At 51.0% G+C, this 12,152-nt stretch overlaps 1 protein-coding gene across 8 annotated transcripts; it reads left to right on the top strand.

The window, feature by feature from the left end:
- Window positions 1-5,487: 5,487 nt before the first annotated feature.
- On the top strand, window positions 5,488-11,788 carry LOC138841703 (B-lymphocyte antigen CD19-like). 8 transcript variants are annotated; one of them, XM_070042482.1, is made up of 15 exons: window positions 5,488-5,632; window positions 5,851-6,117; window positions 6,584-6,787; window positions 6,920-7,198; window positions 8,012-8,122; window positions 8,393-8,441; window positions 8,745-8,833; window positions 9,295-9,408; window positions 9,519-9,617; window positions 9,700-9,768; window positions 9,881-9,937; window positions 10,012-10,068; window positions 11,164-11,253; window positions 11,356-11,467; window positions 11,638-11,788. In XM_070042482.1, exons 1-14 carry the CDS (start codon window positions 5,545-5,547, stop codon window positions 11,445-11,447), a joined length of 1,665 nt encoding a protein of 554 aa, XP_069898583.1. In that variant the 5' UTR covers window positions 5,488-5,544; the 3' UTR covers window positions 11,448-11,467; window positions 11,638-11,788. The 8 variants fall into 8 exon arrangements, with proteins under 8 accessions (XP_069898583.1, XP_069898590.1, XP_069898589.1 ...); XM_070042484.1 differs by having other exon boundaries at window positions 5,489-5,632; window positions 8,015-8,122; XM_070042483.1 differs by having other exon boundaries at window positions 5,491-5,632; window positions 11,167-11,253.
- Window positions 11,789-12,152: the final 364 nt, after the last annotated feature.

The following is a 12,152-nucleotide window of genomic DNA, read 5'->3' as shown; positions in this document are numbered from 1 at the left end:
GCTGACCTCTGCCGGCGGTGGCTCCGCGTCCTCGGAGGCTCCGCTTCGACGACGCCTCCGCGGGGGCCGGGGGCGGGGAGCACGGAGCGCCACCTCGCCCTTCCCTCTCCGAGAGCCAACCCGCGATCGCGCGGCTCACGTTACAGCCACCTGTGTGCGGCTCCTCCGCCCGCGCCGAGCCCGCCCTGGGGTCAAGGCCGGATCAGCTTCACTGTCCTGGGTGCCTCTGAGGCCCCACGCTGTCAGAGCCACACGGCCCCCGTCTGATGCCGTCTCCTGCTAATCGCCCCAGTGGCTTTCCAATCCTGTTGGGCCCCGGGTCAGGCTCTCATTAGCGGTGCCCTTTCGCCTTGCACCGTGACTGGGCAATTCGGACCCGCATTACCCTCCCCCAAACCAGTTTTCTTTCTTAGAGGACGCTCTGGAACCTGGGCGTCCTTGATTCTGCCTGGCCTCCTGGAAGTCTAAACTACACTTGCAGTACACTGACTATTCCAGGATGCATTTCCTTCTGTCCCAGCGCCCCAACATTGTGGCCCCCCGAATGGCCACAATGATCTCATCCCCACTCCCAACTCCTTGCCGGACTAAATAAGATCGCTCAAAGCCACTGGAGCCATCTTTATAAAACATAGTAATCCCTTCTAGTTAGCCAGGTTGAAATGAGAACAGGTCACACTGATGTCAGGTTAAGCAAATATTCCCTTGAAAAGATTTTCAAAGCCGGATACGATGCCTTGTGCCTGTAATCCTAGCTGTTCAGAGGGCTGAATTCTGAGGACCAAGGTTTAAAGCCTAGCTAGGGCCAGAGAGTCCTTGAGACCCTTATCACTAATTAACCAACAAAAAAGGCGGAAGTAGAGGTGTGGCTCAAGTGGTAGAGCACCAGCCTTGAGCGAAAAGACCAGAGTGAGCGCACAAAGCCCTGAATTCAAGCTCCAGTACCAGCACACATGCAAATTTGGGGGGGACTGAAGATCCTGTTGTGAAGAGTGACCCTTCTAGTGCACCAAGTACATGAAAAGACTAACAGATATGTGCATTTTGAGACTGAACAAGTGTTAGTGACACCAGGTCCAGGAGAGGGTTTTGTGCAGTTTCCCTTTAGAAGTAGGGACTCTCCTTGTAGGGTCCTTGGATCACAGAGTAAGAATTTCTGGACAAGTCACAATAGTAAGAAAACTTGGCAGAGCTTTATTAAATAAGCAAGCCAGGCAAGCAGGAAGGCAGAGGCTCATTCTAACAGAGTGTGGGTGCTTAAAGGGAGACACAGAACTCTTGGACATATATATATATATACATACATATATATACATATACATACATATACATATACATATATGTATATATATTATATGATAAAGACATAGTCTGACTTTAAGTGTTTATCTTTGCTCTTAATCACTCTTGGTGTTAACACTTTTTTGGGGGAGGGGGGGTCATGGGTCTTGAACTCTGGGCTTGGGTGATGTCCCTGCGCTCTTCATCTTAAGGCAAGAACGTTCTACATGGGGCTAGGAAGGTGGCTCAGTGGTAGAGTGCTTGCCTTGCATGCATGAGGCCCTGGGTTCGATTCCTCAGCACCACATAAGAAAAAAGAAAAAAGCTGGAAGTGGCGCTGTGGCTCAAGTGGTAGAGCACTAGCCTTGAGCTGAAGAGCTGAGGGACAGCGCCCAGGCCCAGAGTTCAGGCCCCACGACCGGACCCAAAAAAAAAAAAGAGTCTCACGGACTTTTCTGCCCAGGCTGGCTTTGAACCGTGATCCTCAGATCTCAGCCTCCTGAGTAGCTAAGATTACCGGCTTGGTGTTACACTTTTATTCCTTGGGCTCAGCATCTCTAAGACTGACCTGTAACTTTAAATATTTGACCATTGTTTTGGGGCATCTCTTTTAGGTAAGAATGTATCCTCCCATAAAAAAATGTTTATTCTTGATATTCAGAAACAGTGTATTTAAGAAACAAAGACAATAAGGCTTCTATGTCTCTAAATACATTGTTTCTGAATAATGCTTCTATGTCTCTAAGTTCTATGTCTGAATTACTGGCTATTTACCATGCATCATTTTTGCCTAATATATCCTGCCTTATTAGGAAAAACATAAATTTGAAGTAACAAAGCACCCAGGGTTTCAGGATAGTCTTCCAGAGGAAGTGCAATGTGAGCTGAAAACCAAATGATCATGAGCTGGGCACCGGTGGCTCACAGCTGTAATCCTAGCTACTTAGAAGACTGAGAAGTAATGAATGTGGTTTGAAGCCAACCAGGGCACAAAAGTCCATGAAGATTCTTATCACCAATGAAGAACTGGAAAGCTAGAAGTGGAGCTATGGCTCAAGTTGTAGAGTGCAACCTGGAGCACAAAAGCTCAGCATTAGGGGCAAGGACCTGAGTTCAAGCCCCAGTACTGGTATTACCCACTCCCAATCCCCCCCCAAAAAAAAAACCTGGAGGAAGGGGTGGGGAAGATGGATTAAATGGTAGAGTGCCTTCATAACAAGCATGAGATCTTGAGTTTAAGCTCTAGTATTACCTAAAAATAAATAGCAAAAGAAAGAACAGAAGCCAGGTGTGGGTGGCTCATGCCTGTAATCCTAGCTACTCAGGAGGCTGAGATCTGAGGATCACAGTTCAAAGCCAGCCTGGGCAGGAACATCTGTGAGACTTTTCAGTTAACCACCAGAAAAACCAGAAGTGGTACTTGTGGTTCAAGTGGTAGAGTGCTAGCCTTGAGCTGAAGAGCTGAGGGACAGCGCCCAGACCCAGAGTTCAAGTCCCATGACTGACAAAAAAAAGAACAGAAAAGAAAAAGAACAGGAAGTGGCGCTGTGGCTCAGTGGTAGAGCCCTAGCCTTGAGCTGAAGAGCTGAAGGACAGCACCCAGGCCCAGAGTTCAAGCCCCACGACAGACAAAAAAGAAAGAAAGAACAGAAGAGCCTGGGCAGCTGCAGAGCTACTTCAAGGACCAGAGACTGAATGAAAGGCACACAGGACACAATTACTAAAGTACTGTCTCTATCCCCACAGCCACACTCTTCTTCATCAAGCCCCCTCCACCCTGTTGAAGGGAAATGGGGCCCAGGCACCTGTAGAGTCCCCTGGGGTTCCCCCAAGACAAACAGGAAGCCACAACCCAGTGAGACAGGCCTGTGAACCAACTGAGAAAGTAAAGAAGTCTCTTGGGTTACTGGACCATTTCCTTGAGTGCCTTCAGCATTGAATACAGGGACACACGTACACATACACACATACGTGTGCACATGTATGCACAGCATGAATGTATACTACACACACATGCGCATGCTCAAGTGGACTTCTGATTCCAGGGCTCACTACACCACCAACTCAATGGGTGACTTTGGGCCCCATGTTCCCCTTCTCTTCCCATCTCCTTACCTCTCTACCCTGATCTGTCTTTTTTTTTGCCAGTACTGGGACTTGAACTTAGAGCCTTGTGCTTGGCATGCTTGTTTGCTCACAGCTGGCACTCTACCACTTGAGACAGGCCTCCAGCTCAGCTTTTTAGGGAGAGAGTCTCTTGGGACTTTTCTGTCATCCAGACTGGCTTTGAACTAAGATCCTCCTGGTCTCAGCCTCCTGAGTAGCAAGGATTACAGGCATGAGTCACTGGTGCCTGACCTTAATCCTCTATTTCTTTTTTTTTTCTTTTTCTTTTTTTGAGGGGGAGGGGGTCATGGGGCTTGAACTCTGGGGCCTGGGCGCTGTCCCTCAGCTTTTCAGCTCAAGGCTAGCGCTCTACCACTTGAACTACAGCACCACTTCCAGTTTTCTGGTGGTTTATTGGAGATAAGAGTCTCACAGACTTTCCTGCCCAGGCTGGCTTTGAACCTCAATCCTCAGATCTCAGCCTCTTGAGTAGCTAGGGTTACAGGCATGAGCCACTGGCACCTGGCTCTTTTTTTTTTTTTTTTTTAATGGTGCTGGTCCTGGGACTTGCACTTAGGGCATGGATGCTGTTCCTGAGCTTTTTTTGCTCAAAGCTAGTACTCTACCATTTGAGCCATAGCTCCACTTCTGGCTTTTTGGTGGTTATTTGGAGATAAGAGTTTCACAGACTTCCTTGCTCAATCTGGCAAGAAATATGATCCTCAAATCTCAGCCTCCTGACTAGTTGGGATTACAGGTGTGAGCTACCTGCCCCTCGTTCAACTTCCCTATTTCTGTTAGTTTCTTCCATAACTGAAACAGGGGCTTCCTGGGGGAACTGGTGAGAAAGGGACATTTGTCATTAGTCATTTCTTCTTTTTTTTGGGGGGGGGGTCCGGTCGTGGGGCCTGAACTCTGGGCCTGGGCGCTGTCCCTCAGCTCTTCAGCTCAAGGCTAGTGCTCTACCACTTGAGCCACAGCATCACTTCCGGCTTTTTGCTTTTTTTCTTATGTGGTGCTGAGGAATCGAACCCAGGGCCTCATGCATGCTAGGCAAGCACTCTACCACTGAGCCACCTTCCCAGTCCTCATTAGTCATTTCTAATGACCACTGCAAAAGAGGGAGAGTAGTTCCTGCCTTCTTAAACACCTGCATACCCCTCCCAGAACAATCTGGTTTATCTCCAGAATAATATACGGGTTCTCCTATCACCTTTAGTTGATAAACCCAGGCAGGCTGACTTGAGCTCTTAAACATTAACTGATGGTCTACTATGTGCTGGGTGCTAGACTAAAAATCCCATGTAGTCACACACCTTTGGCTCCTACCTATCGAAGGCTGAGATATGAGGATCAAAGCTTTTGTTTTGCTTTGCCGGTTCTGGGCCTTGAACTTGGCACTGTCCCTGAGCTGCTTTTGCTCAATGCTATCACTCTACCTCTTGAGCCACAGCGCCACTTCTGTAGTTAATTGGAAATAAGAGTCTCGCAGACTTTGCTGCCCAGTGTGGCTTCAAATCATGATCCTCAGATCTCAGCCTTCTGAGTAGCTAAGATTACAGGCATGAGCTACCAGCTCCTGGCTTGAGGATCCAGGTTTGTCAGGAAAGTCCTTGAAATTCTCCCCCCCCCTCTTTCAAATATGAGACCAGAACTCAAATTTGGTATCTTACACTTTTGTTCATTGGCTGGTACTCTACCACCTGAACTAGGCCTCCAAACCCCTGTGAAACTCTTTATCTCCAATTAACTACCACCAAGATGGAAATGGAGGGACTAATACCCTGAACCTGAATTCAAGCATCAGTACTTGCACCACAAACAAACAAAACCCTTGCTACACACTGAGCCCTGTGAACACTGAGGGGCCCGCCGTCCCCTCTGCCCCAGGGCTCCTTGCTAACAGGGAAGCAGTCATATATTTCACAGGGGATAAGGGCTGGTATGAAAATAAAACTGTGTCGTGGGGCAGAGGCGAGGTTTGTGGGTCTGGAGGGGGTATCTGGAGAAGGAGGCCGAGGGTGTGACATCTCCTTCCTTGCTGGGGGACGGCCCTACCACCCCCACAGGCACCCATGGTTCACTGCCCACCAAGGTCCCTGCCTGCCCCAGCATCCCCTGCGCAGGGAAGCCAGAGTCCCGGGGAGCCTGGCCACCATGCCACGGCCTCTCCTCCTCTCCTTCCTCCTTCTCTTCACCCTCTCAGGAATCAGGCCCCAGAAACCAGTGCTGGTGGAGGTGGAAGGTATGTCCAAAAAACCAAAGGGGAAGGAGTCGGGGCTGGAAATCTGGGTTGGTTCTGGGTGGCTTTCGCTGAGTAGCTTGCAGTCTCTGCGCCTCCATTTGTAAAGTTCAGAGAAGGACTCTGGGATCATATACTCTTTCCTTGTGGGGTCTTTGGTTTATAAGAAGGGAGGGGCCTGTGGCCTCTCTCTCTCTCTTTCCCTCTCTCTCCCCCTACAGAGGGAGACGATGCTGTGCTGCCCTGTTTCCAGAGTCCCCCAGACACCCACTTTGAGCAGCTGGCCTGGTATCGGGGGAACGAGTCTATGCCCTTCTTAGAGCTGAGCCTGAGGTTACCAGGCCTGGGCATCTGGGTGGGGCCCGCGAGCACCCTGCTTCACATCTTCAACATCTCAGAGAAGATGGGAGGCTTCTACCTGTGCAAGTCAGGCCCTCCATCCCAGGACAGCTGGCAGCCTGGCTGGACCGTGAGCGTGAATGGCAGCGGTGAGGGCTGGGCTGGGCTGGGCCTGGGCACTGGTTGGGATGGCAGGACCTACCATGGTCCAATGGCCAAATGGAGGGGTGAAAGGGGGCAAAAGACCAGCAAGGAGTTGGCCCTAAGTAACAGACTCCTGGAACATCCTGACTCAAGTTCTTATGTTTCTTCTGCTTTGAGTCTCTGGTCTCGATTTTTCTCTGCCTTGTTTATTTTGGCCCATTGTGGGGCTTGAACTCTGGGCCTGGGCACTGTCCCTCAGCTCTTTAGCTCAAGGCTTAGCACTCTACCACTTGAGCCACAGCACCACTTCCGGCTTTTTCTGCTTATGTGGTGCTGAGGAATCAAACCCAGGTACTCATGCATGCGAGGCAAGCACTCTACCACTGAGCCACCTTCCCAGCCCATTTTCTCTGCCTTTCTGGGTGTCTTATCTCTTTCCTTCTCTCTTTGTGGTTCTGGGTCTCTTCTCAGGGGAGCTGTTCCGTTGGAATTCTTCAGACTTCGGTGATCTAGGCTGTGGCCTAGAGAACAGGTCCTCAGGGGACCCCAGACTCTCTTCTGATCAACCCATCAGTTCCTTGCTGTATGTGTGGGCAGAAGACCATGCCAAGATCTGGAGGACAGAGCCTGTGTGTGACCCACCAAGGGGCACACGGAACCAGAGCTTCAACCGAGGTAAGGTGACAGCTGGAGATCTGCCAAGAAGTGGAGATGAGGAAGGAGGGATGGTGACAGGAAATTGAGGGTTCAGGGGAATGACACCCCAAGTATGACATTCCCTTTCCCTTGTTTCTTTCCTGCCCCCAGACTTCACTGTTGTCCCTGGCTCTACACTCTTGCTGTCCTGTGGAGTTCCCCCTGCCCCTGTAGCCAGAGCCCCTGTCTCCTGGACCTATATACGCCCTGAGAAGTCTAACATCCCATTGCTGAACCTAAGCCTAGGGGAACATCCCCCCACCAGAGACCTATGGCTCCGGGGGCCTCATCTTGTGCTTCCCCAGGTCACAGTTAAAGATGCTGGTACTTATTATTGTCTTTGTGGCAGCCTAACCAAGCAGATGCACCTGAAGGTCACAGCCCAGCCAGGTAGAGTTTGTCTGTATTGTGAGCCATCTGTGTGGGGCACTAGAGGAACTGGATGCTTTTTGATGTGATTCACAGGCATTAGCCTGAGGAGTACCCCCCCCCCTTTCCCCCCAGCTCCGAACTGTTACACTGAACACAGACTCCAACTCTTTTCTCCTTGCTTCTGAGAATCCATTTTTCTGTGTCCTTTCCTGCCATTGGATGTTACTTCCTGCCAGCTTTGGTGTGGTCTTCCTCTCTTTCTCCTCACTGTTGGAGCCCTGAATTCTCTTAATACCCCTACCCCCCCCCCACTTCCCCCCCCCCCACTTTTACTGGTACTGAGGTTTCAACTCAGGGCCTCCTGCTCTTGCTTGCCTTTTGCTCGTGGCCAGAGTTCCATTTCCATTAATTGGAGACAAGAGTCTGAGAGTTGTCTGCCAGATTGCTTTGTTCGTTTTGTTTTGGGTCATGGGACTTGAACTCTGGGCCTGGGCACTGTCCCTCAGCTCTTCAGCTCAAGGCTAGCGCTCTACCACTTGACCCACAGTGCCACTTCCGGTTTTCTGAGTGGTTTATTGGAGATAAGAGTCTCAGGGACTTTCCTGCCTGGGCTGGCTTTGAACTGTGATCCTCATATCTCAGCCTCCTGAGTAGCTAGGATGACAGGCGTGAGCCACCAGCGCCCGGCTGCCAGGTGTTTTGGAGCCTTGAGTCTCAGATCTCAGCTTCCCCAGTAGTTAGGATTACAAGCACCAGCATCAGCTTCTCTTGAGTTCTTGAGGTTGAGTAGGATGCAGCCTGGGAATTGGTCTCATGCCAACTTCTCCTTAGCAGTATGGCGCTGGATGCTGAAGTCAGGTGGCTGGATAGTCCCAGTTGTGACTCTGGTTTATCTCTTTATGTGCCTGAGTTCTCTGGTGGCTTTTCTTCATCTTCAAAGAGGTGAGTCATGTCCTTCAGTTTGCCCAAATCCTACTCTACTTCCTTAGGATAAGCCCACACTGGCCGGTCTGGCAACCATTTTTCTACCCTTTCATTCCTCTTTGCATGTCCCACACCCTGTCCCTTAGCTCATCTCATACCCCTCAAACTTCCCAACTGCTTGGGCTCCAGTTGGTCATCTCCTTCATTGATCAAGCGCTCTCCCTAGCACCCCTCAAACCCTTTCCCTGTCAGAAAGGGCCTCTTCTGATCACTCTTTAATCTCTGCAGTCCTGATCCAGAGAAGGAAGATAAAACGAATGACTGACCCCACCAGGAGGTAGGTAATGCCACAGGGCACCTCAGTCCGTCCCTCCCTAGATGCTCTGCACTTACAATTTCTTTAGCAGGTGTTTCTTTGGGGGTGGGTTGGAAATCCTGCCCACCGTCAAAGCCCAGTTCCAAAGTTCACTTTCTCTGCTAAGATGTCCTTGGAGTGATCCCATTTTCTTCTCTGGAGGCCACTGCATCACAGATCTGGTCACCTTGGCAACTAACCTCTGGGGGCAAGACTCAATCTTGAGTGTGTCCCTGAGTCCTTTCTAACTCTAGCCTCACAGTGCACCTTCCTTTCTCCCGCCAGATTCTACAAAGTGACACCTCCCCAGGGAAATGGGACTCAGAATCAGTATGGGAACGTGCTGTCCCTTCCCACTCTAGGCTCTGGCCCGGGTAAGATGTTTCCTGAGGCCTCCTATCCAAGCCTGCCCTTCCAGCCTGTAGCTCCGCCCCTGCGTTAGAGCTCTGCCTATTACGCTCATCATGCCAATCCCCTGATTGGAGACCAGCTCCAATCCCCTGATTGGAGACCAGGCGTGGCTCAGCTCCTAGAACAAGTTTTGCCCTTGGCCTCGTAGCCCCTCCCCCAGCACTCAGAGCCTTAACTTCAGGTGGGGCACATAACTTGAGAATAAAGCCCCAGATTTCGATCTGACACCCCTTAAAGGTTCAGGACCAGGTTTCCAAACCCAGAGCATCCCTACCCATCTCTCCCTCTCTTTCTCCCTCTCTCTCTCTCCTTGAATTTTGGGGCCTAGGCGCTGTCCCTCAGCTCTTCTTCTTCTCAAGGCTAGCGCTCTACCACTTGACCCACAGTGCCATCTGATACCCCTTTCCAACACTGCTCTTGCCAGGACGCGTCCAGCGTTGGGCCGCAAGCCTGGGGGGCGTCACTGGATCTTATGGAAACCCCAGCAGTGACACTCAGGAGGCTGGAACCAGGGGGTCCCGAAACCTCCCTGAAGCGGGTAAATGAGAGGACAGTTCCTCACTTGGAGGGTGTGTAGTAGAAGGAGTGGACTGGGGCTGGAAGACTGGGGCTGTGACTCAGTTCCTCCACTCTGTCCCCCAAACCCAGGACTGGAAGAAGAGGAAGGGGAAGCCTACGAGGAGCCAGACAGTGAGGAGGCCTATGAGAATGACTCCAACCTCGGGGGACAGGACCAGATCTCCCAGGGTAAGGCTGTCCCTCTCCCCAGGGGTCTTCACACATGGGCCCCCCCCCCCGTCCCCCATGGACACTCCTCCTTCTCCACCAGATGGCAGCGGCTATGAGAACCCTGAGGAGGAGCCCTTAGGTCCTGAGGATGAAGACTCCTTCTCCAATGGTAATTTGGGGGCTCTTGCGGGAGCGGGGGGGAAGGCCAGGAGACACCTGTGTCTCTGTGAGGTCTCTAGCTGCCACGAATGGTTCCCAGTGCTCCCATTCTTCTTCCGCAGTGGATTCATATGAGAATGCAGATGAAGAGCTGGTCCAGCCAGTCACCAGGACGGCAAGTAGGTGTAAGGTTAGAATCCTGATGAAACCAGCTGGTCCGGCAGGAATGGTGACTCCCCTCTTCCTCTTCCAGACCTCCTGAGCCCCCACGGGTCTGCCTGGAACCCCAGCAGAGATGCAACTTCCCTTGGTGAGAGATGCTTAGGACCTGCTTGATCTTTCTCTCACCTGTGACCTGAGGCCCCACCTTGAACTGATGACTCTGACCCCAAACCCAAGCCAGACCTTGACCCTGAGTTTTCATTTCTTTGGTGGGTTTTGTTCTGTTTTGAGTCAGGGTCTTGCTGGCCTGGAACTCACTCTTTTGCCCAGGCTGACTTTGAACTTGCAATCCTTTTACCTTAGAGTCTCCAGTGCAGATTTTAGGTTTAATTCTCTCTCTTTTTTTTTTTTTTTTGGCCAGCCCTTGGGCTTGAACTCAGGGCCTGGGCACTGTCCCTGACCTGTTTTTGCTCAAGGCTAGTGCTCTACCACTTGAGCCACAGCACCACTTCTGGCTTTATCTGGTTTATGTGGTACTGAGGAATGGAACCCAGGGCTTCATGCATGCTAGGTAAGCACTCTACCACTAAGCCACATTCCCAGCCCAAGCTCGGTTCTTTTTGTGCCAATGGTAGTGGGGCTTGAATACCCACAGATTTTACACCACCCCTCACTTTTGACTTCCATTTTACCCTACTCCTTGTGCAGGAGTATGTGTGAATGCCAGTCCTGAGACTCGAGCTCAGAATCTTTCATTCAAGGCTGGCACTCTACCACCTGAGCCACAACTCCACTTCTGGCTTTTTTGTTGTTGTTGTTGTTGTTTCTTATTTGGAGATAAGAGACTCATAGATTTTCCTATTGGAGTTGGCTTCAAACCTTGATCCTCATATTTCATCTTCCTACTGAGTAGCTAGGATTACAGATGTGAGCTATGTTTCTAGGTCCCAGGCTGACTTGAACCTGGACCCTAGCTAGCTGTCTCTGTAACCACCTCAACACCGTGTCTTTGACTTCTAATTCTGTTCTTGACCCTTTCTCTGATCCTGACTATCATCTAATCATACCTGGCCCTGGCTCTCCAACTCACCAACACCCCAGTTCAGTGCTGGTCTAATCACTCCTCTGGTTCAACATAGGTAGGCAGGCCTCTACCTTCCCACGTCCTCAGACCTCTTCCTTATGCTAGGTGGAAGTCCCCTTCCCCAGGTCCCCAGACTAGCTTCTCTATCCCCTGCCCAAGCAGGGTCACAGTCCTATGAGGACATGAGAGGAATCCTGTATGCAGCCCCCCAGCTCCGCTTGCTTCGACCTGGTCCTAATCATGAGGAAGGTGGGTACTTCTGTCTTTGTCCTTAGCTAGCCTCTGGGCTGATTTCCCTCTCAGCCTCTATCCAGCTCTATCTATGTCTTACCCGTTTCGGGCCCTACCCAGATGCAGATTCTTATGAGAACATGGATAATCCCACCGGACCAGAACCAGCGTGGGGAGGAGGGGGTCACATGGGGGCCTGGAGTAACAGGTGACACCTACCCCAGATGAACAGGTAAACTAGAGAGGGAAGCAAATAAACAGGAATGACAATGGGATGCTGGCTCTTGGGGGGGGATGGGAGCGCGGAGAGAAAGAAAAGGTTGGCAGGACTTGATAGGTGGGGTATAGGTCCTTCCCCTTTTCCAATTCTTCTCCATAGCCTGTGTTTCCTCATTTTTAAAGATTCACACCTGACTCTGAGATCTGGTGAGCCTAAACTGATGGTGTCAACATCTGAGCCGCAGTGCTTCTGTGTGTGTGTGTGCTCCAGCAAGTGGAACTTCCTTCCCGCCTCTTTTGCTTTCCCCAAATAAACTCAGTGAGATCCTCTAAACCTATGAAGCGGTGCCCTGTGTGGGAGGGGAAGGGAAAGTTGCCATTGTGTATGCTGTGGTCCCCTCCTGAGGCCTCCCAGAGGAGGGAGGGCTGTGTTCCATGTGAAATGATGATTTTTTTCCACCCATGGCCTCTTGTGCCTTTCCCTGTTTCCCTCACCTACCTGGCCACACCCTGACTCTGACATTTTCTGTGTCCCCACCTCTCCAAGTAGTTCAATCATGTCTGGTAATTCCCCCAGAAAGAGGAAACAGGGCAGGAACTGGCCGTCTAGAGTACACACCTGGCATCATAGGATATTTATTGAGCATCTACTATACGCCAAGTGAGCACTCACATCATTTAACTGAACCCGCACAAAA

This window comes from Dipodomys merriami, unplaced genomic scaffold, assembly GCF_024711535.1.
Source record: "Dipodomys merriami isolate MVZ:Mamm:240054 unplaced genomic scaffold, mDipMer1.0.p SCAF_328, whole genome shotgun sequence".
NCBI classification, from domain to species: domain Eukaryota; kingdom Metazoa; phylum Chordata; class Mammalia; order Rodentia; family Heteromyidae; genus Dipodomys; species Dipodomys merriami.
Note: the sequence above shows the minus strand (reverse complement) of the source record. Positions and strands in the feature narration are given on the sequence as shown.

Excerpts from the sequence above, each read along its gene's own strand:
- LOC138841703 (XM_070042482.1), top strand. The coding sequence starts at position 5,545 with ATGCCACGGCCTCTCCTCCTCTCCTTCCTCCTTCTCTTCACCCTCTCA. Across the intron at positions 6,118-6,583 it reads CGTGAGCGTGAATGGCAGCG|GGGAGCTGTTCCGTTGGAAT; the intron begins GTGAGGGCTGGG and ends GTCTCTTCTCAG. Across the intron at positions 9,409-9,518 it reads CCGAAACCTCCCTGAAGCGG|GACTGGAAGAAGAGGAAGGG; the intron begins GTAAATGAGAGG and ends CCCCAAACCCAG.